Below are 25,607 nucleotides of genomic sequence, written 5' to 3' on the forward strand. Positions count from 1 at the left end.
AGTAGTGAAGAGGTAGAGTTACAGGTATACAGTGAATAGTGAATATTTGTGTAATGCTCTAATCCAGATTATGAGAAGCAACAACTACTCAACTAAATAAAGAAAAAAATGACTTTGAGAAAAAATGAAGGTCAATCAATAAGAAAATAATTTTAGATTTTAAGAAATTTGAAAATATTTAAGTTACTACATGATTCCTGATGTGTTTCTTCCTGGATCAGTTTACTATTCATTTATTAACTGTATGTTAAATATGGTGTTTGAGTTTCTAAAAAAAAAAAACCCTTTAAAACAAACGCGGTGTATTTCATTTAAAAAATCAATCTATTATGTTTTAAAACAAATTTGTGAATTTGTAATTTGGCAAAGGGTTCCAAAACACAATTACTATCATAAACATATCAAAGTAAAGAAATTAAATCAAATTATAACCAAAAATAAAAAAACATAAATAATAAAATTTACCTCTAATATTTTATAAGAAGGTTAAACTGATAAACTGATGAATGTTAAACTGAGGACTGAAGGACTGGGGTGGAAAAGGCTCTGCTGTTACTGGGCTCTATAGATGGATTTACGAGGTTTTGCTGCACCCTAGTGATGAAACAAGGGCAAAAAATGAGAAATAAATAAAATAAATAAATAAATAAATAGACCATCTAAATCTGAAAAACACACCTGAAACAGGCCAATTAATTACATTCACATTAATATCATGTATTACATTAATCACATGTATTAAAACTATAACATTTATTAAAATAAGTAGAAGGAGGTTCTTTTGAATCTTTTTTATTGCATTTAATACATTTAATTTATTTATTTATTCAACACACTACACATTCAGAATGCTCTTATAGATCTCATCTGATTATATTACTAATTTAAATTGCATTTTATAATAAAAATACAATAAATCATAAAATGTACACCTAATTTTCTATTTTAAAATTTAGCCTGTAAAGGTACAATAAATACAATAAATAATAAAATTACCTGTTTTTTTTTTTTTTTTTTTTTTAGCCTGTAAAGGTACAGTAAATACAATAAATATTAAAAAATACCTGTAATTTTTTTATTTTTAATTTTAGCCTGTAAGGATCAGAAGATAAAACTGATAAACTGATAAATGTTAAACTGAGGAATGAGGGCTCTGTATCCGGATTTACGAGGTCTTGCTGCACTCTAGTGGTAAAACAAGAATCTAAATCTGAAAAACGCCTAAAACAGGTTTTATAATTACATTCACATTATAAGCATTTATTACATTAACCAAATGTATTAACATGAGTAGAAAGAGGTTCTTTTTTACTCTTTTTTTATTGTATTTAAGTTTAACTATTATATTTAATTAATTCTTTCATTTATTCATTTATTCATTCATACAATACATAAAATCACAGACTAAACACAGAGCAATTCAGAATGCTGAAAACCCTGGACACATTACAGCCCATAAACCAGAGCCATTAAAATTTACTGGATTATATTTATATAATATTTATAAATGTTGTTTAAAAATATTTAATTCCGCTTCAATTAATGTATTTTAATGTGTATATTAATATTAGTTGTTATTAACATTAATTGAAGCTTAAATAAATCTTCAGATTAGTTAATTTCGTGTTTAATTCTAAAATAAGACAATAATAATATTATTTTAAAAATAATAATAAAGAGCACGGGGCAGTGGGCGGGGTACCTGTCAATAATTTTTATCTGCGCCCAATCAGAAGCTTCAATTTGGTTCCAAGTTACTTTTTTAAGCCAATCGCTCACAGGAATTACCTGTCTATCACTTTGTACTGCAACCAATTGCCTTAACAGTTTATCCAAAAGGAGGCGGGAACTTCGTTCCTATTGGTCAAAAACCACCAGAGGGCGCTCCTAAATGAGTCCAAAGTGAATACACTGCATGTATGTTGAAACATTGTGGCCTGATATCTTTGATTGAATATGTTCCAAAGTTACTTTTCTTAAGGTAAATCACTGACAAATATATAATTTACACTGTTCATTATTGTTCATTTGTGAATAAAAACGTATTTAAAATAATGAGATTATTAACCAAAAGGTTTAATCATTTCATCATGCTAAGTTTGAAATTACTGGTTCAATAATATACTTAGAGGAAAGTTGAGATAGGATTTCATCCTGGAAAGCAATGAAGAGTGAATACCACCAAAGAAAATATTAGTTTCATTTTTTTTTATTCATTTTTGTCTTAAAATTATTTTAAATTGAAATATCAGGTATATAATTACATTTTATCATAAAAGAAAAAAAACACCAATTTTATAAAAAAAAAATACAGCTGAAAATGAAGTACCATATTACTATATAAGTACCATATAGTGCCAAAAAAAAGTCCCCAGTGTCCTGCTAATTATTTTGTGTATACATTTCCTGGGGACAGAAATGGCACCCATTCATTGAAATATGCCGTTTATTAGAACAGGTTTCATTTCTTAAGTCTAGACCATTAATATAAAGTAAAGTTTTAAGCTTGGAGATGGTAAAAAATTGCATATGAGATTCCACCAACATTAAAACACTTTTTTACTTTAGAGGAAAATACTATTTGTTTATAAAATGTTCATATAAGAGTAAATGTCCAGATTCGTCCAACAAATCAGCAATATAATAAGTATCCATCTGTTATAGTCCTATTTTAAAACATATACATTTTATTACTTAGTTTATTTTTTTTTTTGTTATAAAAAACCTACTTTTATTATTGTATTAAATTATTTATTTTGTTTTAATTATCACAGAAACTCTAAACACTACAATAAACAATAAATAAAGTTTAAGTATGTAATGTATATTGTATTATTCTCGGCCGGTGTGACGTCATCCTCGGAAACCTTCGTGCCCCGCCCGACTGTTTCCGATCGCGGAGGATATTGCGTCACGGCGGGCGGCTTTTTGTTTTTTTCTCAGTGAAGATGGCGTCCGTAACAACAGGTGAGTGGAGATACGAGCTCCGCGCGGCTTCGGTATTTACATTAATATGATTAAACCGGTTTAAATGGGGATCCGGATCCTTTAGTTCGCTTGAGAGAGTGTAAACGGGTCGATAAAATGGGGAACAGCGGCTGTTCTGAGGGGAATAACGAGGGCACGAGCTATGCTAAGCTAACCGCTCTCTGCCCGATGGATCCGGTGTCTGACCCGGTACCGGCGCCGAGCTCCGGCTACAGATCCGGTACCGGAGAGATTCGGAGCTCTGGAGCTAAATGTTCGGGGCGCTGAGGTTTAGAGAACGTTTACACGCGTTTATATCAGTTATAATTTACCATTAGCAGCGCCCCAGTGTCTGTTAACTAGCACATCTAGCTACTTAGCTAACTGGCTAACAGAAGTAAGTTAATTAGCTTATTAAAGTAAACCCGGAGAAATCTGTTTGAAATTCGGTTTATCCTGTTCAGTTATGTCTATCAATGGGTAGTGTTCCACTAATCCGGTTTATTTAGTAAGGAGAATACAAAATACAGTGGATACTAGCTAATGTGTAGTTGTTTATAGACTGTGGCAGCTAATCTGACCTAGAAGTACAACAGGAGAAATCGGTTTGAAATTCGGTTTATCCTGTTCGGTTTAGTCTAGCCGTGGATAGTGTTTCAGTAATCTGGTTTATTTGAGGCTTAGAATACAGAGTACAGTGGATACTAGCTAACGTATAGTTGTGTGTAGACGGCGGCAGCTCAACAGACCTAACTAGTTTATTAAAGTACAACAGGAGAGATCGTTTTGAAATTTAGTTCCACTAATCCGGTTTATTTGCTGTTGAGAATACAGAACACAGTGGATGCTGATCTAGCTAGATAAAGTAATGTATAGTTGTGTGTAATTCGGTTTATGCTGTTCAGTTAAGTCAAGCAATGTGTAGTGTTTCAGTAATTCGGTTTATTTAAGGTTAAGAGTGCAGTGCATACTAACTAACTGTGGAAGCTAAGCTAGTTTATTAAAGTACAACAGGGGAAATCGGTTTGAAAGTCTGTTCAGTTTAGCTTTGGATAGTCTGGTTTATTTACTGTTAAAAAATACAGTGCATATTAATCTTGCTAGGTTAACCAATGTGACTAGCTATAATTGTGTGTAAACTGTGGCAGCTAAACTAAGTACAACAGGAAAAATCAGATTAAAATTCAGTTTAGTCTAACATTGGATAATCTGGTTTATTTGCTGTTAAGATACACACACAATACAGTGGGTATTATCTTATTTAAGCTATAGTTGTATGTAGACTGTTGCAGACAAGCTATCCCAGCTTATTAAAGTAAACCAGGAGAAATCATACTGACATTTGGTTAATGCTGTTCAGTTCAGACTAGTTGGTTAGTGTTTCAGTAATCCTGTTCATTTAAGGTTAAGAATGCAGAGTACAGTGGATACGAGCTAATGTGTAGTTGTGTGTAGACTGTGCCAGCTAAACAGACCTAGCTTATTAAAGTAACAGCAGAAATCAGTTTGAAATTTAGTTTATCCTGTTGGGTTGAGTGGGGCAATGGAGTGTGTTCCACTAATCTGGTTTATTTTATGTTTATGAAACAAAGTACAGTTAATACTATCTTATGTAAATGATCCTTGTGTAAAGACTGGTAGCTAATCTAACTAAGCTATCTTATTGAAGTAAAACAGACTTGAGTAGGGTTGAGCGGGTTTGGGCCCGATCTAAACGCTATTGTGCAGTAATGCTGTTTTATTACTACAGTTCAATCAGTCTGGATTTTATGTGGTGGTTGGTTGTTGTGTTGCGAGTGGCACAACGACCCTTTAAAATCTGTTTTGTGTCCACACATTTGTACAAATCTGGTTGTAATTACACTGGTTTGGATCCAATTTACAAAAAATCTTATTTTTCTTTTTTTGCCATCCAGGCTATTTTAATCAACTTGGAAACAATATAGACAATGTATGTCACATTAAGACACAAAAAAAAACAGATTTGAGTCACCTCATCCTGGTAATGCACACATATTCTTAAGACACTATTAAAAGTGTAAAAGTGTGGAAATTGATAGTGTTTGAGGAATTAAACTGAGGTAAAAAAAATGATTTTGTGCAACAAATCTTGGTGCTTGGTTTTGTTTGTTATCTATACTTTACTGTTAAGCATTTGTGTACTGACTGAACTTTTATTCTTTATTTTAGGGAGCACATCATGTCATGCAGATATTTTGCATCTCTATTGTTGCCATTTGTCACTTTTTGCCTGTTGAAAACAGGCAGCTGTTATGTACATTGTGTTAAAAGTTCCTGATGAATGGATCAATAGAAATGCTGTGATTTTCTACACCTTTTACTAGAGTTGTCTGAAAAGTTAAGGCGTGTTCACACCTGTGGTTTTTAGGTTTCTATGATCCGGATCAGTTGATGAGTTTTATTTGGAGCGTTTCTCCCTCTGTTTGGTTTGGTTCCACACAGGCATAATAAATCGAATAAACCATACAAGCAAATCGTCTCCTCTGATTGGTCAGAGCTGTCTGGCGAGCGGGAAAGTAAATATAGTGAGAAGATTCTGTGTTCCAGTGTGTATATCTGTGCAGTGTGAACCTCTTTAACACAGAATGATGAAAGCAGCTGCGAGCAGTGAATGCTGCACACACTGCTTGTGTAAACAGCATGGATCAGCAAAGACAGCGTTTTAGTTCATAGCTGTGGTAATTAGCGTTATCTGACTAATAAATCAGAATAAACTGCACCTCATCAGCAGTTTAGCTCAAACAAAAGGAGTGTTCTCATTACAAGCGAACCACTCCAGAAGCACTTCACCCAAATAAACAGTTTCCAGCTCTCGTTTGACTTTAAAAGGAAATTATTATTATTATTTTTTTTTTCTATAAAGAATTACAGTTTTGTTTACTTAGGCGCTTCCCCATTAGAAGGGAAACATGGCGACACTCTTGCTCACTTTAATGCAGGCAACCTTGCTAGTGTCGCTTAATGTGCCTTATAATCCAGTGCACCTTATGTATAAAAAAAAACACAAAAAAATAGACTTTTATTGACAGTGCAGCTTATAATCCAAAAAATACAGTACCATTTTCCCTCTATTCTAAACATATTAAGTGGTGTTGCATCCTACAGTAGGAAAGACTGAATGAAGCCTTGGAGATAAAGATGGAGTCTGCTACTGGGAAGGAAGACACAGCAGTAAATACAAATCTTGCTTCCCTTCATAGCCAGACAGTGAAATTTGGCTTCGTTCTATAGGAAAAATAGTATTTTGCTTGTTTTTTGCTTGAGGTGCATTAATTAGTATCATGATAAAAATCCTAATTAAGGATGAGTGTCCTATCATATTACCAAATAAAGTGTAATATTATTTTTCTTGCTGTAGTGTATTCTTAAATCCACTATTAAACTTTGTTTAATTCACTCTTTTTTGTCATATTTTTAAAAAATATCATTATCAAAAAAATAACATGATTTATCATTATATTATTTTAAGGCCACATCGCCCACCCCTAGTTAGGACATATTGTTACGTGTTAACGTTTTTGTGATTTGATTATAGGAATGTATATAGGTCTGTCTTATGTGTTACTTTTGCTGGAGGTAAATGACTACACTGGCTATATCTGCATGACTCTTTGCAGCTGTCCTTCACATTGTTTCAACATTTTATGAAGCATGGATCAATATAAATGACCCAAAAATTCTTTCATTGGAAGTTTAAAGTTTTTGTTCCCCATCTACTGTAAAGTTACTGTTTTGGGAATGTTTTTTCTTTGGACAGAGACAATATGGAATTAAGTTATTTGCCAGATATCATGACTGTAACTATAGACTAACGTGAATTACAGATGAAGCCTTATTTGGGTTTTGCAGCCCCGTTCGGATGCTCGCGAGCTGCCGGGGAGGTTCTCTTGTGACTCTCTGCTCACGGCTTTAAAAATAACACCCAGCTGCTCTACCACTCATGTCCTCAGTGGGTCACGCAGTGTTGCGTGCTTATGCAGTCGGCCTGCGAGACTCTGAATGCTTTATATAAGGCTGGGTCTTTTGTCAGAGAATCTAATGGTGTGTAACAGTGGTATCAGATGAATTGCTGCTCTGGGCTTTTTGCTGGTTCTGATTTGTGATCTGTATGTTATTAAAAATAATGTTCACAGAGTATTCCAACATTTCATTTGTAGTATCTTAAAGTGAGTACACCCCTCACATTTTTGTATACATTTGACTACCATATTCTTCGGACTATAAGGCACACCTACAATTCTTTAATTTTCCCGAAAATGTACTGTGTACCTTATAATCCGGTGCTCCTTATGTATGATTTTTTAATTATTAAGGAGCAGTAAATCCACTCCACTGATTTATGGCGTTATAAGGGCTTTCTCCAGCATTGCTGCAGAGGTTGAAGAGGTCAGAGGTCACTCTGGTCTTGGTCTGAATCAACATAATCATGGTCCAGTTTATTTTCAGTGTGATTTAGACTTTCAGACCTGACAGACATTACATTAAACAAAAGGATTATCTGTGTCTGAAATGCGTCCCCTTGGTGTGCAGGGACGTCACACAGCAGTATGGGTACTAAAGATTATGCTGCTGACTGCAGGGGTGTCACGATTCTCTAAATCCTCGATTCGATTTTATTTCCGATTTTAGGGTCACGATTCCATTCGATTCTCAATTTTCTTTTTTCTTTTTTTTTTTTTTTTAGAGAAGAGAGGCTTATTTCAAAAGGTGGGCTTGATATAAGTGATACAACTGTCCTGTAATATAACACAGTAGTCACTAATGGTCAAATTTAAATAATTTAATTAAGATATATATGTAATACCATCTAGTGGCTTTTTTTGGTAGCAGCAGTGTGCACTATTAAAACAGCAATGTGCAACATAACAAAATAAATAATAAAAACATACAGGAACAGTCATGTACAAAATAATAGAACAATTAGAGCCTTAACAAACTGAACTCTATCCTACTATAACAGATAAACATGAAAAATAAGACTTGAGAATGACATTTTTTTTTTTCTTTAACAAAGATATATTATTAACTTTATCTGAGAGAAAGATGCTCCTTAAGGTACCAAAACTATTAACATATTTGAGGCTAGACAAAACATCTGTTATTTTTATATATTTGTAAGTTTTTCTTCAAGAAGATGAGAATGTCCACATTCTCTGGAGAAAGGGCTGCTCTTTGAGCAATCACAATGCGGCTACAGTGTGTTGCGCCATTTGCGTGATGAAATATCGAAATCGTGACACTCCTAGTATCTTCTGTAACTGTAGAACAAACTAGTGTGAAGTATCGGGAGACTCTGCCCATGTAGGAGTTGATGACTGGATGCAGTAATATTTTTTATTGCACTCAGTCACTAAACTGCAGTGTAAAACTGGACAAAACTAACAAGACTAAATACAGTACAGAATACAATGTAACACACATACATCAACCTTGCTTCTGACTGTTGGAATAGTTCAGATTTTAATGTTTTTCTCTCTTTTGCTTCGTCCTCAGCCACGTCAGAGTGGATCCAGTTTTTCAAAGATGCAGGAATCCCCCCTGGCCTGGCTGTCAACTATGCCGTCTCCTTTGTAGACAACAGGTAAAATACTCACCTTCACCCTGATATACAGTACACATTATTTGATTTCCGTAATGAAACAATGTAACATAGGATATATATATGAATGCACAGTGAAATTTTAAAAAACAGTTTTTTTGTAATGGGCAAGTAACTGTTGCAAAGTTTTGTGCATGAAAAAGATGCATAGATTTGAAGCTGATCCTTGGAACCAATTTTGTTATTTATTGTGGTCCAATTTATTGCATTTTATGACCCTTCTGAAATAAATCATCTGAAAGGCGGTGTTACATTAAGAATGTTCTGTGTGTTTTGTGTCTTTTCTCTGTTTAGAATTCAGAAGAACATGTTGATGGATCTCAGTAAGGAGATAATGATGGATCTGGGCATCACGGTCATCGGAGACATCATAGCCATTCTCAAACATGCCAAGCAAGTCTACAGACAGGTGGGCAAAGTAAATATTGATCCATTCATTATTTTCATGTTATTTGTGTTCAGGTATCTAAATGGAACTCCAATATATTCCACAGTATATTGATTTAGCTTTGCCGTTGCAGTGTGCACATGTGCAGTGGTCTCATAAGGCTAATTTAATCATGCACATCATGCCATAGAGTTTTTTATGTACAGGGAAAATTCCAACTAAGAGTTTTCTCTCTGTGTGGGAAATGTGTTGCCCAGCCCCAGTTTTAGACTGTAGCCCACTGATCTTCTGCAGTCCTGTCCCACTTGGGAGAGAGTTATACTGAGAGCTCCTAACCCAGGCTAAAATTATACCACGTCTTCCTTTCCCAGTATTATTTCTGTGGCTCATTTTGCATCTTTAGACTGTAATGTTAAATACCGTGCAATTCATATGAGGGACATGCATTACACATTCATTTCTATAAATACTGATTCTGAATGTTCTGTATTGTTCTGTATGTTAAACTTGCATAGCACCTTTTTAGAAACCCAAGAACGCTTTATTATACAATATACAATATACAATTTACACGTATTACACACAACCATTCACACATTTACACATTTAGCACCCATTCACACACCGGTGAGAAGCAGCAACCAATAGCGCACAGCGTACTCTCAACTGGAAACAACCGTCCACCTGGAGGACTGCATCGGGCACTACAGCATTTACCCAGGACAGAGTGGCAATTAATATCTGGGCACACAGTCATACACACATTTACACACACACAAACTTGCATACATACCACACACTTTACACATATGATTCCATGTTCTATTTATGAAGTGTTATGCAGTTGCATTGTTTGAACACCAAAGCCCGCAATTCCGCTAGTGCAGGCCGGAGAACCAGTGGGCGTAAACAAAAGGTGGTCGTTTTTACCAAAGCCAATCACACCAGAGCTTTTTTCCACTATAACCCTTTCAGACCCTTTTCTTTGTTTATGTTCTGTTGCACATAACGCTGATTTAAAGCCTATTATCCATCAGAATAGAACATTTAACCAGCCATTGCATCAGGGGAAAAAAAAAAAAAGCAACTCAAACATTAGGGCATGACGGCACTAGAGCCAATGAGACAAAGTAAGAGCTAATTGTTACTAATTTTATGTGATTTAGAACACTTTTATCACGTTAATGTTACTGTTTATGGATGATTTGTGATGTAAAAGGGTCAATATCAAATCTAAAAAATAAATGTTAAACATAAGCATACAATGAAATGGATATTAAAAAGCAATTCAGTATTTTAAGATTTTTTATACAGATTTGTATTAAAAAAGTCTTATTTTGTGTGCACTGCAGATAGAAAACAGCATTCTTATATTTTTCAGTTATACGTAATTCAGGTCTGAAAGTGAAATTATTGGGAGGTGTGTCTTTCCAGGCTTTGACTCTCGTGTCTAGGAGAGAACAGATCTTCACAAGCCAAAATATACGCATAATACACAAAAACCTGTTTAAAGCAGACTAATTAATTTATTTTCTCTTTTACTATCCATTTACTGTCCATTTACATTGCAAATGTAATTTAATGTAATGTAATTTAGACATTTATACTTTTACTCTAGATTTACTCTAAATTAACAAGTGAGTAATTGAGAAATAGAAAAGTGAGCATTTATACAAGGTGCTTTTTTTTCATTGTTTATACACAAATAATACAGAGACCTTTCTTTTACTCTTTTTATTTCTTTCCTTTTAAACAGGATTCGTATGGTCATGAAAACCTGGAAAAGTCATGGAATTTGAAAATGGCAGTTTCCAGGCCTAAATAACTTTTTGAAAAATAAAAACGCCCAGAAAGTTTTGGAAAAGTCATGGAAATTTGGTCTAAAAATCTTTGTTTGTTCAGTTTATTAATGGAGAAAAGCTAATTATTTATTTGGAGCTAATAAATACGTCAGCTTAGATTTAATACAGTAATTTGGCCCTAAACAATGGAGCTCTCAGGATCTGACACATATTTTATTAATAAAATTAGTGTCAACATTTTTATCTGATTAATTTTAGACCTACTATAATAAATTAAATATATAGTTTTAGTTGATTTTTTTAAGGCATGGAAAAGTCATGAAAAAATCATGGAAATGTATTGGTTAAAACGTGTGTGAACGTTGTTTAAAGTTTGTTCCATTAAAACTCAAATTGTGAATCCAGAATTGAAAATTGATGAGCAAAATTGATAATTGGTAAGCAGAAGGGCTCATTACACCACTATTGTTTTACTGATCATAAACTGTTTTCTTTCCTGTTTCTTTATTGTAGGACATGTGTAAAATGGCCACTGAAGCCATTACCTCCGGCCAGACCAGTGTCCAGGCTGAGCTGAGGCGCACCGCCAATACTCGTAAGTGTTTCACTTCATTAACATAGAATGTAAGTACATAGACTCCCATAAAAGATCCTGACACTCCCTAAAACAATGCTGTTCTGATAAGATGTGAATAATGTCTTGAGAATAGGGAGTAAGAGCCTTTTTACGCTTTATGTGCTTACAGTTATTAGCAAATAATGTAGGATTAATGATAAATATTGACAGCTACAAATTCTATTTGGTCTTTTACAACATTTGCAGTTTAACGTTTTTCTGTGAAAAATATAAGAGGGCACTTAAAAATGATGAATTTCTTGATTTTACCAAATTGAAAACCTCTGGAATATAATCAAGAGGAAGATGGATGATCACAAGCCATCAAACCACCAAACTGAACTGCTTGAATTTTTGCACCAGGAGCAAAGCAGCATAAAGTTATCCAAAAGCAGTGTGTAAGACTGGTGGAGGAGAACATGATGCCAAGATGCATGAAACAAACTGTGATTAAAAACCAACCAGGGTTATTCCACCAAATATTGATTTCTAAACTCTTAAAACTACTTTTTGAATATGAACTTGTTTTCTTTGCATTATTTGAGGTCTGAAAGCTCTGCATCTTTTTTTGTTATTTCAGCCATTTCTCATTTTCTGTAAATAAATGCTCTAAATGACTAAAATATTTTTATTTGGAATTTGAGAGAAATGTTGTCTGTAGTTTATAGAATAAAACAACAATGTTCATTTTACTCAAACATAAACCTATAAATAGCAAAATCAAAGAAACTGGTTCAGAAACTGAAGTGGTCTTTTAATTTTCTTTATTTTTTCCAGAGATGTAGATCTAAATTACTTTCTTGATCATACACAGTAGAGGGCACTAGCACCTCACAATGTTAAACAGAGACATATTATGCAAAAATCACAGTTTGTGTGCTTTTGTATTTCAACTTAGGTCTTAATTGCCCCTATAACCTTATTAACCTGCCAATTTGTTTTCTGTGAATCATGTTCGGCTTCTATGAGCTGTTTGGTTGCTCCTCCCTATAGGAAACCTGCATAGAACCACCCTGGCTCCACCCTCACCAATCAACCCCAGTCAGAGCTCCACCCACTAGATCAGTTAAAGAAACGTCCAATTTCAGTCATTTCGTTCTGCTGATTAAGACCCTCATACAGTTCACAGCAAGATTAGCCAGCAGACTTCGTCTGAGGGAGGAATCTGTAGCTACTGTCCGTGGCAAGTCAGCAGATGAGGGAGATGTAAAAACTTCCAAATAACGAGTTTTGTGCTTCTATTACAGTTGAACATGAACTAGCTAACACTAACGTTTGGTAAACGCTAAGCGTAAACATGGGGCGTGGCCAACAACATCTTATTTGCATAAACGTGACAGAGCCCTTAAACAGCTCATTCTGAAAGAAACTGAAACTGTAAGAATAGAGATGGTGAGATCTTTATCTTTATGTAAGAGTGATTTTGTGTAAAGAACTTCACGAACATGTAGGCCAATCACAATAATTTCAATATCGATTTATTGTACAATAAATAAACATGACCGCAATAATTTTTAATAATCGTGATATAATCGTCTATTGTGTTTATTATTACGTTTGTTCACACATATAACAGTGAACAGTATTTTAGCCAGTCATGCATCAATACCTGTGACTCCATACACACAGTGTGGACTAAAGTAAGGTGAAGAAATAAGTATATCATTCTCAAACTAGTTATAATAAATGATTATTTACATTTTTGCTGTCTTTAAAAAGTGTATAATGGCTTTTTTTGCTATTCTGTTATTATGTCAGTGGCATTTAATTGTAAGTCTTGAAATGACAAAAATATTGTGTATCGCAATCATTTCTGGCACAATATATCGTCCACAAAAATTCTTATTGTGACAGGCCTACAAACGTGTTTTATAGAACATAGACCTATTCTAACTTCTAACTAAAAGAGGAATAATATGTGTCCTATAATATACGATTCATTTAGCAACATATTAATGGCCAAAATAGACCTAAACATAGTGTAAAGATAGAGCAGGCTTTATAAAGAAAACATGGTTCTATTTGTGCTGTTCAGACCTTAAAAGTAAGTATGACTTCATTACAAAAAGAAGAAAAATATGAATTTAATTTAAACACAGACGTTACATTTAGTACCATCTATTGCTGCATCATAACAGTTTAGCTTGTTCCTGGCTTTGTGTCGCACTGACTAAACACAGCACTGAAAGAGACATGACTCACCAGCAGTGTCTTTCCCTGAAGCACTGAGACTCAGCACATGCACTCTGACTTCTTAAAGACACACTGCAGTATAAAGCACATTTTAACACCACAGTGAGCAAATAATGGTGATACTGTAGTGTTTACTATCATTTTAATACTGTATTACCACACAACCCTGATTAGAACTACATACAGTTCCCTCCAGAAGTTTTGGAACAGTAAGTTCAATCAATTTATTTCTACTGTAGAGTGAAAACACTTGAGTTTTATATTTAAAATATGAATATTATTCAAAAGATCAACATTTCAGTTTCAATTTTATTTTATTTCCAGGTATTTATTATTTATTATGCTGGATCTGATACACAGTTCAAAAGATTCAGCACTGTCTGTCTGAACCCACCCATTTTTCTTATGAGCAAAAGTATTGAAACATGTCAGCCGTCAGGTGTGCTTTATTACCCATGTGTGTCCTGATACATTAATTATTCAAACAATAAAAAGCATTCTGTTTCAGATTTTGGTTTTATCTGTGCAGACTGAGCATTTAAAGTTGGAGGAGTAACCAACATGAAAAGCAGAGTTATGAGATATCAATCATTGCTCCAATATTGTTCATAGCCAGTACAACCACATGGAATGTTCCAAAGAAGAAAGTCGTCACTGGTGTACTAAGTAATGAACAGTAGGGCTGCAACAATTATTCGATATAATCGACAACGACGATTATATAAAATTGTTGACTGCAAATTTCATTGTCGACTAATCATCAATTTGTAACAGTACCACATTACACAAGGTGCTGGGGGCAGAAGCACAATGGGTGATGGGTAAATGATGCACTCATACAGGTTACACTTAACTTATTCTGTGTCTCCAAAAGTTTACATATTTAATCACTAAATATCAGTACTTTCCACATTTAAACAACATCCAGACTTTTAAATGCCTTTTATATCTCATGATCAGCTGTTTCTATTGTTTTTATAGATGGAGGACATGGCAGACATAATCGTTGACTAACCGACTAATTGAAAACTACCAAAATAATCATTAGTTGCAGCCATTATGAACAGGTAGACCAAGTAAAACCACAGCGGTTAATGAAACAAACATTGTGAGTTCTGTGAAGAAAAAACCTAAAACTAAGTTTGGAGAAAGAAAGGGTCTGATCTCAATAGGGCTGCAACTAATGAGTAGTTTAGTAGTCGACTAATCTGCCGCTTATTTGATTAGTCGTGATTATTTTTTGTCATACTTCCTACTGGTTAAGAGTTACGTTTAAAAAAAAAAAAAAAGAAAAAGAAAAAAGGGAGCTAATGAAAATTCTTAAAAATTATCTGCATAATCATAACAAGAATTGGGGCACTTCATTTGCTTATTGTTCACTTTTACCCTGTTCACATTTAGTCAGCTCATGTAACAAATATTTGGATTATATCCTAAAAGGGTTTTAACCACACGCTTTTACACCTGGTCTGGTCCGGATTGGTTTTAGAATGCATAATTATTCCTGCGACAATAAACTTTCAAAAACTGCTTATTGTGACAGGCTTAGTTTTTAAACTTTGTAAGTCTTGGGTGTTTTTTGTTGCAGTTAAATCACAACACGTGCCTCCATGTATATTAATTTAGTCTTGTTTAACTCCATGTATATTAATTAGGAAGAATGTCAGGAATGTCACTCATTTGAATCATCTGTGAATCAGGTTGTTCCTTGGGTGGAGGGACATTCTGCTGCATTGTTGCATTACTCGTAAAACTGCTGCCCTGTTTGGTGGTGCTTAATCCATTTGCAGTGTTGCATTGCATTCAGTGTAGTTTATACTAGTGCATTAAAAAAACCTAGTATTTCATAGAAACAAAAATACTTTATTTTAGTTATTTAGTTCAAAATGTGAAACTATATTATATAGATGTATTACACGTAGAGTGATCTATTTTAACCGTTTATTTATTTTATTGTAAATATATTATATTATTATTATTATAATTTATTATGGCTTGCAGTCAATGAAAACCCAGTTGTCTCAGAAAATTAGAATATTTAGACTTGATAGAACACAGTGGATCAACACCAGCAGATGACAGACATTACTCTTCAAACCATCACTGATTGGTGGAAACTTCACACTAGACCTCGAGCAGTTTGGACTGTGTGTCTCTCCACTCTTCCTCCAGACTCTGATACCTTGATTTACAAATGAAATGTAAAATGTACTGATGATCAGTGATGGTTTGGAGAGTCATGTCTGTCATCTGCTGGTGTTGATCCACTGTGTTTTATTATCAAGTCCAAAGTTAGTGCAGCTTCTACTAGAAGATTTTTACATGAGAAATAAACCTGAGAGTTAAATTTATTTTATTGTTATCATTGTTAAATAACACAAAAACTGTGTATGCAATGTAAATACACACTCTGCTGTGACTCTGAAATACTTCCAAGCAATGTCGGAAATAGAAAAGTGCTTAAAGCCTTTTAATTTATTATTAAATATGTTTTTTCCACATTTAAGGTGAAGCGAAAAACTTCTGAGATGAGTGTGTGATATAAATATACTAAAATTTAGATTAATCTTGTTTAACTACTCTAGCAGCTCTTGTAACACTCAGTAATAGAAAAATAAAACTTGTTGCTAACTTGAACTTGAATAAAAATAAAGCTACTGGTTGAGTTGCCACATTTAAGGTGGACTAAAACTTAACATGAATGTTCTTTACATGTGGCTTCAACATGTGTCTAGTTTAATGGTGCTTCAGTAACACAGCTTTGGTTGATTGATTTACTGCCCCACATTGGGGGTAGCAACTGTAATTATGCATTAAATAATGTAGACCCAACTAATCCATAAATATTAATAATAATGGATAAAAATCTAAATTTTTCGGCTTGGCTTGGCTTGGCTACTGCACTTGTGCAGATCTCCCTTATTATAGGGGTTTCTTTACTTGCAGCTGTACACAGATCTTCAGAAACGTTGCAATGGCCAGTATTCAATCTCACTCACGAGAAAACATCTTACAACTTATACAGGGATGGGTATTCCCAAACTATTACCCAAAATATTACATAGTGCTTTCTATTCCATCCCATTTCAAGCAGAAATCTACATAAACCAACACAGAATGACATGGTGAGACAGTTTTAGAAGCTCACAGTGGCTTGCGTTTGTTTGCATTTTATATATAATAACATTTAACTAGATTTTTTTTTTTAAATATATGTTTAAGATATTTTCTTGGCTCTTGATTAAACAGGCGAGTTGACGGGAGCTCTGGGGTGAAGATGAATCTGTCAGGGTTGTTGGAAATGTTCAGTGTTGTAAATACGAATGACTCTTCGAGGTCCCTGGTTGTGACATTGATGGCGGCGCTGTGTGTGTGCATGCGTTTCTGGCAGTAATTAAGAGTCTGTGTTTGAGTGAGGTGGTTGTTCTTCTCTCTTTCAGCTGCTACACGCATGATCGCCAACGCCTTGAGTCGGGACTCCCCGCCAAGTACGCCGGCCCGGCGCCCTGACAACCGCCTCTCTGTGACCGTCTCCAACAGCAGCGCCAAATCGGGTATCTCTCTCTCTCTCTCTCTCTCTCTCTCTCTCTCTTCTCACAGCATCCCCCTGTTACCTCTTCTTCCTCCTCCTCCTCCTCCTCCTCCTCTGCCGCGTGTCGCCGGGTGTTAGCCTGCTGTAAATGTTTATTTCTCAGTGAGCGTGAACGTCTCGGTCTCGGATTAGAGCTGTGTGACGGGGAGACATCTGCTGGGTGTCCACACCTCCCTGCTTTTCACGCCTCCTTTTTTTCCTCTTCATTTCTCTCACTGTTCAGCCTTTTTCTCTCTCTCTCTGTTCCTTTTTTTCTTACATATCTCCTCTTCCTTCGTTCAGCCGTCAGTCAACCTGCGGATGAGGAGAACAGCTCGCCGGTGAAGCGTAGACGAGTTACTGCTGAGATGGAGGGGAAGTATATCATTAACATGCCAAAGGGCACCACGGCCCGAACCCGACGCATTCTGGCTCAGCAGGCCAAAAAAGGTACCTGGTAAATTAGCATAAATGCTCAGGTTCAGTTGAACAGATTCACACATTATAGAAACAGTATCCTGCACTCACCTGAATTGCATTGCTGTGTTTCATGATGAGCGGCTCGATAAAAAATATATTGAGAAGATTCTGTTTCAGTGCATATATCTATGCAGTGTGAAGCTGTTTTAACACAGAATGCTAAAAATTTGCTGCTGTGCTTTTAAACACAGTGTTTTCAATGAGACATGTAGCACAGATGTACATAGTAAACAGAGTCGCACGGCTGCAAGCAGTGAACTCAGCACATGCTGTGCGTGTAAACAGCATGGAGCAGCAGAGAGAGCGTTTGGTTATAGCTGTGGTAATTAGCGTATCTGGCTAATATATCAGATTAAATTGCACCTTATCAGCAGTTTATCTCAAATAAAAGGAGTATATTTTCTAGTTGGGTCGAATCGAGACCAGATCACGTTCTCACCTCAATCAAACCACACAATCAAAAAAGTGTACCAACCAGCCAGAGTCTGTTTTAACTGGAGTAAATAGTGCTGGTGTAAAAATGCCCTAAAAATAACCCCTAAAAGGGTTTTTTTTTGCTTTTTTGCTGATTTGTTTTATATGTTTTGAACACAGCCAAGAGTCTGAAGCGCACTTCAGTGTTTGAGAGGCTGGGCTCAGAGTCTAAGGGAGATGCTGCATCAGCCAACAAGGTAAAAATATATTATGTATTTTCTTAATATACACAACTTCTTTTGGAGGGATCAGGCTTCATCCATTGTAAATGTTTTACTTCAGCTGTGTCTGACACTCATCTGTGCTTTCATGGTTCAGAGCAGTCACATTTTCCTTACTCCAGAAGTCTGTATCAATACCCAGAAGAAACAACAGTAGATTATCTCAATTTATAAATCAGGTTCTTACAGTATTTTGTAGCTTGAGGCTCTCAAAACTATCCACGCAGAAGATCAAAATCAGTATTTACCACCTACAGATTTCTTTAGTTTTTGCTAACATTTAGCATTTTTTCAGATTATCAAACAAACTTAATATCAGACAAAGATAACTGTAAATCTAACAATCACTTTTAAAACCATTTTTTTTAGCCAAACCAATCTAGCCATCTGTGAAAAAGTGTTTGCCCCCCATGAATATACTGTGATTAATCACACTTTTTGGAAAGCTGAGTTTAATTTCACTACTAACCACAACCAGGTCTGATTACTGCCAGACCTGTGGAATAAAAAAAAATCACTTAAATAGAACCTCTCCGACAACATGAAGCAGATAAAAGATCTCAAAAAGCAGCACATTATGCTGCAATCTGAAAAATCATTCAAAATAGATTATACTGAACATAGAACATGGTGGTAGTGTGATGGTCTGGGGCTTCAGGATCTGGATAACTTGCTGTAATAGATGTTTCTCAGGGGGACGTCTGTGAAAAATATTTTACACTTTTACTCAGTGATAAAACTCCTGCATCTGAACTACAATTGAAAAAACAGGAGGACCAGTGAGTTTTTAGGCTTTCTCGTTTACCATGACATCAGTAGGCGTTCAGTAGCTCCTCCATTTCCACTCACTGTTGTGTTTTTACATGGATCTCCGTGGAAACTGTGGTGCGGCCAAAGTGTAATTACGGTGCACGGCAGTGGACGAATAGCTATTTTATTAAATGCGTGGAGACGAAACTCAGAGATGTGCGTCCGGACAGGGCTAAAATTACGGAGGACCAAAGAGTTCAGAGAAAAACAGTAGATAATTTAGCCTGAATTTTTTTTCAAGGACGTCTCAGAAAAACACGTACATGGTTGTTCCGGACAGGAATAAAATCACAGTGGACCCCTGTATAAAATCCTGTCTGGATAGGGCTTAACAAAATTATGTTCGAAGAGTTATCTGCTAATTAGGGCTGCAACTAATACTTATTTTAGTAGTCAACTAAACTGCTGATTATTTTTCCGATTAATTGATTATTCAACGATTATTTCTGCCATGTCCTCCCTCTCTGTTAGCTTTCTCTATTGGTTCAAAATGATAGAAACAGCTGAACATGGGATATAAATGCCCTTTAGATGTCCAGATCATTCCTTTCGTCCTTTGAATGTGGAAGGTGCTGATGTTTAGTAAAGAAATGTGAAATCTGTTGTGATTGTGCACTTTTGGACACTTGTTACCCGTCTATAACATTGTGTTTTTGTCCCCGGTAATTTGTGTAGTGCTACTAATTAGGGGTGTGCCATATCATATTGTACAGGATAATACGTGCGCGATATTTTACCCTAAAATATGGTGCCATATCACCCACCCCTAATTATCACATCAGGGTGCTACTTTTTTGCTGTTTTTAGCAAAAGAAAAATTCCCACTGTTCTCATTTCCCATTATATATCTACTAGAAACAGATTCTGTCCAGTATCGTTTATTTTTTTATTTAATACTGGATATATGTAGAGCGCAATATTACTGCCATGGCATTCTGAATCATTGACTTCTGTTACAAATCTGATAAATTTCTTGTATTTTCTAATCTCTCAGTTAAGGGTTTTTAATGATATCGTCAAGAGTATTGTTATCGCGATAATATCATGAAATATCGCGCTATTATTGTAGGGCCATATCGCCCACCCCTACTACTAATTAATGATTAGTCGACAATGAACATTTGGAGTCAACAAAATTTTATAATCGACATTGTCGATTATATCGACTAATCGTTACAGCCCTACTGCTAATGGGTATAATTTTCTGTTTTCTCTCCTTTTGTCTTTTTTGATTCCCTTCAGCAAATAACCGGAGTGTTCAGTCGGCTCGGTAAAGTGGACGAGGACGACGGCAGCGAGATGAAGACAGGAGACGGATCTGCTGCTGACGTGGAAGACGACAGCGACGGCGAAGGTTCGGTTCTACAGTACGCTGGAGTCCTAAAGCGACTGCCCCCGTCCTCTAAAAAAGAACCTGCCGCTCCAAAATCAGAACCCGCCACCCTCTACCGCCTGAGCAGCAAATACAAAAACACCCCAACACCAGAGAGCACTCCCCCCGCACCCTCCTCCACCTCCTCCGGCCAGGAGGGGGCGCCCAAACTCAGCATCATGCAGAGGCTGGGTAAGGCCCCGGCAGCCGGCACCGGCCCCGGCACCGCCGCCACCGCTGCCACCATCAGCTGTGTGGCAGGAGGCCAGGCAGCAGACACGCAGGATAGCCACGTCACCAGCAGCAAGAGCAAAGCCCAGGCCAGCTTCGCTCTGGCCAGCCCCAAGGTCAGCAGCAGCACGGGGACGGGCAGGGACTGCCAGGGGGCGCAGATGGACGCTGCCACAGTCAGTGTTTTTAAGAGACTGGGAGCCAAGAGGACCTAATAATGCACGAGGAGAAACCTCCTCACACACTCCTCCTCCTCCTCTCCTCTACCAATTTCCTATCCTACAGAGCTTAAAAACAGCCGTAAGTATTTAAATCTGCATTCGAAAATATATTTAAATCAAATTTACTTGACTTTTTATATAATTTAAAATATTAAATGGTGTAATTCATACGTTTGAACTTGAGGTGAAGACATTTGCTGTTAAAAAAGAAAAAAGAACACCAAAAATCAAAGTAACTTCACATCTATGCATTTTGATTGTTAAAAAAAAAAAATCAGATTCGTACATTTTTCAGTTTTAAAAAAATCGGATCTGTACTTTTTTTTTTCAGATTTTAAATATTTAGACCATACATTTTTTTTATATATATTCCAAAAATTCAGATCCATGCCTTTTCAGACTTTGAAAAGATGAAACAAAAGATTTGTAAATTTTTAAGATTTAAAAGAAAAAATAAAGGCATACATTTTTTCGATAAAAAAAAATGTGATTAAAAAACTACGGATACATGCATTTTCAGATAAAAAAAATAAAATGTTTATATTTTCTGATGAAAAAATTAGATTTGTACATTTTTCAGATTCCAAAAATTCCAAAAACATTTTTTTTATTCAGATACATAAACAGATTTCTTTTTTTTTCAGAAATCAAGATCCATAAATTAATGAATGAATCACATTTTTCTGATTTTAAAGATGATGATCAATACATACAATTTAGATGCATCAATTTAAAACCATCTCCTGGATGTTTCACCTTTGACCTAAATATGTCCTCCTGAGGTTTAAATCAAATAATTGTTGTAAACCTGTTTTTTTGTTTTTTTTTTTAAATCTATTTTTTAAAATTTATTTTTACAGCAATTTTCACAGCCTCCAAGTTCAAAACACCACAAATATTAAAAAAAATCAAATGTATGAATTACCTCTTTAAACATTTCAATTAGTTTAAAAAGTCATGTAAATTTAATATAAATATTCAGAATAAATGCAGATTCAGAACTTTGTCTGCTTTTAAGCTCCACACTTTCCCGACAGGATCCTGCATTCAGGGCTTAGCATAGGAAGAATCACACTGTTCCTCGGCACAGGAGGAGCATTCAGTCTGTATATGGATTCAGTGTTGGGGTTTCTCGCAGTGTTATGCCATATCGGGGTGGGTGAGGGGTTGCGGGATGTTCCTGAAGACAGTATACAGACTTTACCTCTCTTCTTTGTGATTATAGGAATGAAATATGCACCCTTTACTCTCTCCGGACCCTCAGATTTGGATGTTTTAGGGCTGCGTAATAGGAGAAAAGAACTGTTGCTATATATTAGGCCTGTCATAATAACAATATATTGTTCCAGAAATTACTGCGAATAACAATGATGTCACTGATATAACAAAAAAATACTATAATGTAATAATTCCGTAATTTTAAGAACTCTAAAGAGCCAAGAAGTTGTAGTTAAAATGCATATACAGAAGTTAGAATTTGAATATTTATAGGTAAAAATTGGTCATATCAGTAGTTTAGAAAAAAGGCCATATATTGCCAATAATATAGTTACTGTGACAGGCTTATATAATAAACATATACATATATATTGGTAAAAGGGACACTGCTATATAGTGGGCGGAGATTTAACACAATACTAAATTAGCCACTTCCGGCCCCAATCTTTACATGTAAACTAATACAGTATTGCAAAATTGCTAAAACAAAATATCCTGATTAAAATTCAGATTTTTATTATTTTTGTTTTAGTTAACAGTCGAATCACCAGTGTAATCTGTAGTCTGATTTTCTGCTTATATTGTTTATAGAACTGGTACCTTATGCCACCTTATAATAATTGGTCTAAAAAGTCATGAATTTGGACTACAAACGATTATGACTATGACTAAATGTTAATATTTTCTTCCTTTGATCTGGAATGTGCTTTGTCACACCTTACTATATATTAGTGCAACTCAAAAAAAATTAGAATATCATTGAAAAGTTATTTTATTTCAGTAATTCAGTTGAAAATGTGAAACTTTAACATTCTACTGATGTATTACACACAGAGTGATCTATTTTAAGCGTTTATTTCTTCTATTGGTGATCATTATGTATTACAGCTAGTGAAAAATTAGAATATTATACAATACCAATTGGTACTTTTGGCAGTGTGGGCAGTGTGGCAAGTCCTGCTGGAAAATGAAAGCCGCATCTCCATAAAAGTTGTCAGCAGGGGAAGCATAAAGTGCTGTAAGAATTTTTTGGAAAACACTGCACTGCTGACAACTTTTATGGAGATGCGAATTTTATTTTCCAGCAGGACTTGGCACACTGCCCACACTGCCAAAAGTTCCAATTGGTCTTGTGTAATATTCAAATTTTTTATTTGAATATTCAAAAAGTTTCACATTTTCAACTGAATTACTGGAATTAAGTAACTTTTTTCGATGATATTCTAATTTTTTGAGATGCTATTTTGACTGTGAAAGCCCCTTAATATAATGGTACTCTAAAACCACCCACAGAAAGTGCTTCTGGAATCTGGGACATTTGGTTAGGATGCTCATAAATTTAAGTGCTTAGTTTTATTTATATATATATATATATATATATATATATATATATATATATATATATATATATATATATATATATATATATACAGTTACGCAGCCCTATATACATACATTCCCATATATATTCCCTTCATACCTCTCTAATCACACCCTGCCTTTGAGAAACTGATCTCCACTCTTTTAAACAAGACCTTTGTGTTTTTCTACTACTGCAGTTTTTTTGTACAGCATGCCACCAGTCATGGAATATCGAATATCCTAGAAGTGGATATTTGATAGAAGAGTTCCCCCTTTTGTGATCAAGTGTGCGTAAGCAACACACTTCCGACTGCAGATTCCTCACTCGCAGCACTGTCTAAAGGGAAGGATCATTTCCATCTATCTCATGTAAGGTTGTAAGTGTCCACCAGCCTCCGTACCTCCCTGTTGTCATCTCGCGTGACGTTTTTAACCAGTAAAACACTTGAAACTTGATGGTTTGATGAGCCGTACAACCCTACAAGTTCCTCTCAAGGCACCTACTGACCTCAACTGTTACGAAGCTGTTAGTGTGCATGTTTTAAAGCCCCTCAACCCCCGAAATCCCAGTTCCTCCCCACACGTTCGTCACTTCGTCCTCTTGTAAAGATACCAGCTGCTGAAACGGTGCCATGGTAGGTGTTGCCAAGGTGAAACCTCCCCCTGCTGGGAGGAGGTTACACAGCGCAGCCTGGCAACCCGACGCATGACGCGATGGACCCTTGAGTGTTGTTGTTTTTCCTCCACTTTTGTGGCCAAAAATAAAAAGTGGCTTGTGCATTGGACCCACAGCAACACGGCTGACCACCACACTATTATTCCCCCACAGCTAGACGAGACTCGCCTGGCCCTAACCCCTGTTTTTATATCGTTTTAATTTGTAATTTGTCTTTTAAGTAGAACTTTGTTACTCTGTACAGAATTGATGACAACGATGACGACGATGAAGATGATAATGGTGATTATGATGATTATGATGATGGGTCATGGTGAAAAGGGAAGACCGTTGTTGGTTTTATAAACCTGGTTGACTTGACCGTTTGTCTTTGGAATTGATTGCATAAAATGGGAGATTCCCCCCTCAAAAAAAAACCCAACAACAAAAAAATGTCTCATTGCTTTTTTTTATTTTATTTTAAATGCTGTTAACTGCAGGTGTCTTCTTTAGGTCTTTGGTTGCTGTTGTTTCATTTGGTTTATAAATGAACAAATTATGAATTTCCAGCCTTTAAAATCAATTCCAGAAAAGGGTAAACTATTGGGGAAACTAAGGGGAAACCATTTTTCATTATTATTTTTAAATAGGTCTTCTTTAAATATGTTTTCTTAAGAGTTTAGGTTCGCAGTGCTATAACATATTGTCACCCTCCAATGAAAAACACTTATCTCCAGAACAGCAACTTTACAGGAGAGAGAAAAAAACCTTGTAAACTTTCAATTGAAGTCAATGTAAATAGAGTTTATTCAGGTAATTTTGTAGAGTTTCTGTTGGTCTGTTCAAATTATGTAGAAACTAAAAATCGACAAAAATGGAGATGTGTTTTTCAGTAGACAGCGACGATATACACCCTTTACTCTTTCCAGACTCTCAGATTTTAATTTTGTAGGGCTACATAATATGTGAAAAGGACCCTATTCTGATTATAGTTCTACATATTAGCCTGTCATTATGACAGTATATTGTTTCAGAAATCACTCAGATTAACAATGTTTTTGTCATTGTAATTATTATAGCTATTCAGAAATTGAAATATTAATTAACAAATTGGTCCATTTAAGGGCCAATGCACAGGTCTGAAAAAAAAATATATATATAGGTTAAGTCTATTTAATTGTCGACAATGTAATAGTCATGTCGGGCCTATAGATATTGTGCAATAACAACACCATTATTATGGGTGGGTATTATTGTTATAGCAGGAGTTTTTGATCCTAACACGTTTTAGCAACACCTAAAAATATGGTTGATATTCTCATAATGTCACAATGAGAGGCTCCATCTTTCTGGATCTTTCTACATAAGGAACAAAAACAGTTAAGCAATATAATATATAATGTGTA

At 35.4% G+C, this 25,607-nt stretch overlaps 1 protein-coding gene across 1 annotated transcript; it reads left to right on the top strand.

The window, feature by feature from the left end:
* Window positions 1-2,909: 2,909 nt before the first annotated feature.
* On the top strand, window positions 2,910-24,582 carry c9h19orf47 (chromosome 9 C19orf47 homolog). Its single transcript, XM_007235549.4, has 8 exons — window positions 2,910-2,967; window positions 8,482-8,569; window positions 8,882-8,996; window positions 11,291-11,372; window positions 17,027-17,140; window positions 17,461-17,607; window positions 18,232-18,308; window positions 20,385-24,582. Exons 1-8 carry the CDS (start codon window positions 2,949-2,951, stop codon window positions 20,958-20,960), a joined length of 1,218 nt encoding a protein of 405 aa, XP_007235611.3. The 5' UTR covers window positions 2,910-2,948; the 3' UTR covers window positions 20,961-24,582.
* The last annotated feature ends 1,025 nt before the right edge of the window (window positions 24,583-25,607 follow it).

The sequence above is a fragment of the Astyanax mexicanus genome, chromosome 9 (assembly GCF_023375975.1).
Source record: "Astyanax mexicanus isolate ESR-SI-001 chromosome 9, AstMex3_surface, whole genome shotgun sequence".
In the NCBI taxonomy this organism is placed as follows: domain Eukaryota; kingdom Metazoa; phylum Chordata; class Actinopteri; order Characiformes; family Acestrorhamphidae; genus Astyanax; species Astyanax mexicanus.

Excerpts from the sequence above, each read along its gene's own strand:
- c9h19orf47 (XM_007235549.4), top strand. Across the intron at positions 8,997-11,290 it reads CCAAGCAAGTCTACAGACAG|GACATGTGTAAAATGGCCAC; the intron begins GTGGGCAAAGTA and ends TCTTTATTGTAG. Across the intron at positions 17,608-18,231 it reads GGCTCAGCAGGCCAAAAAAG|CCAAGAGTCTGAAGCGCACT; the intron begins GTACCTGGTAAA and ends TTTTGAACACAG.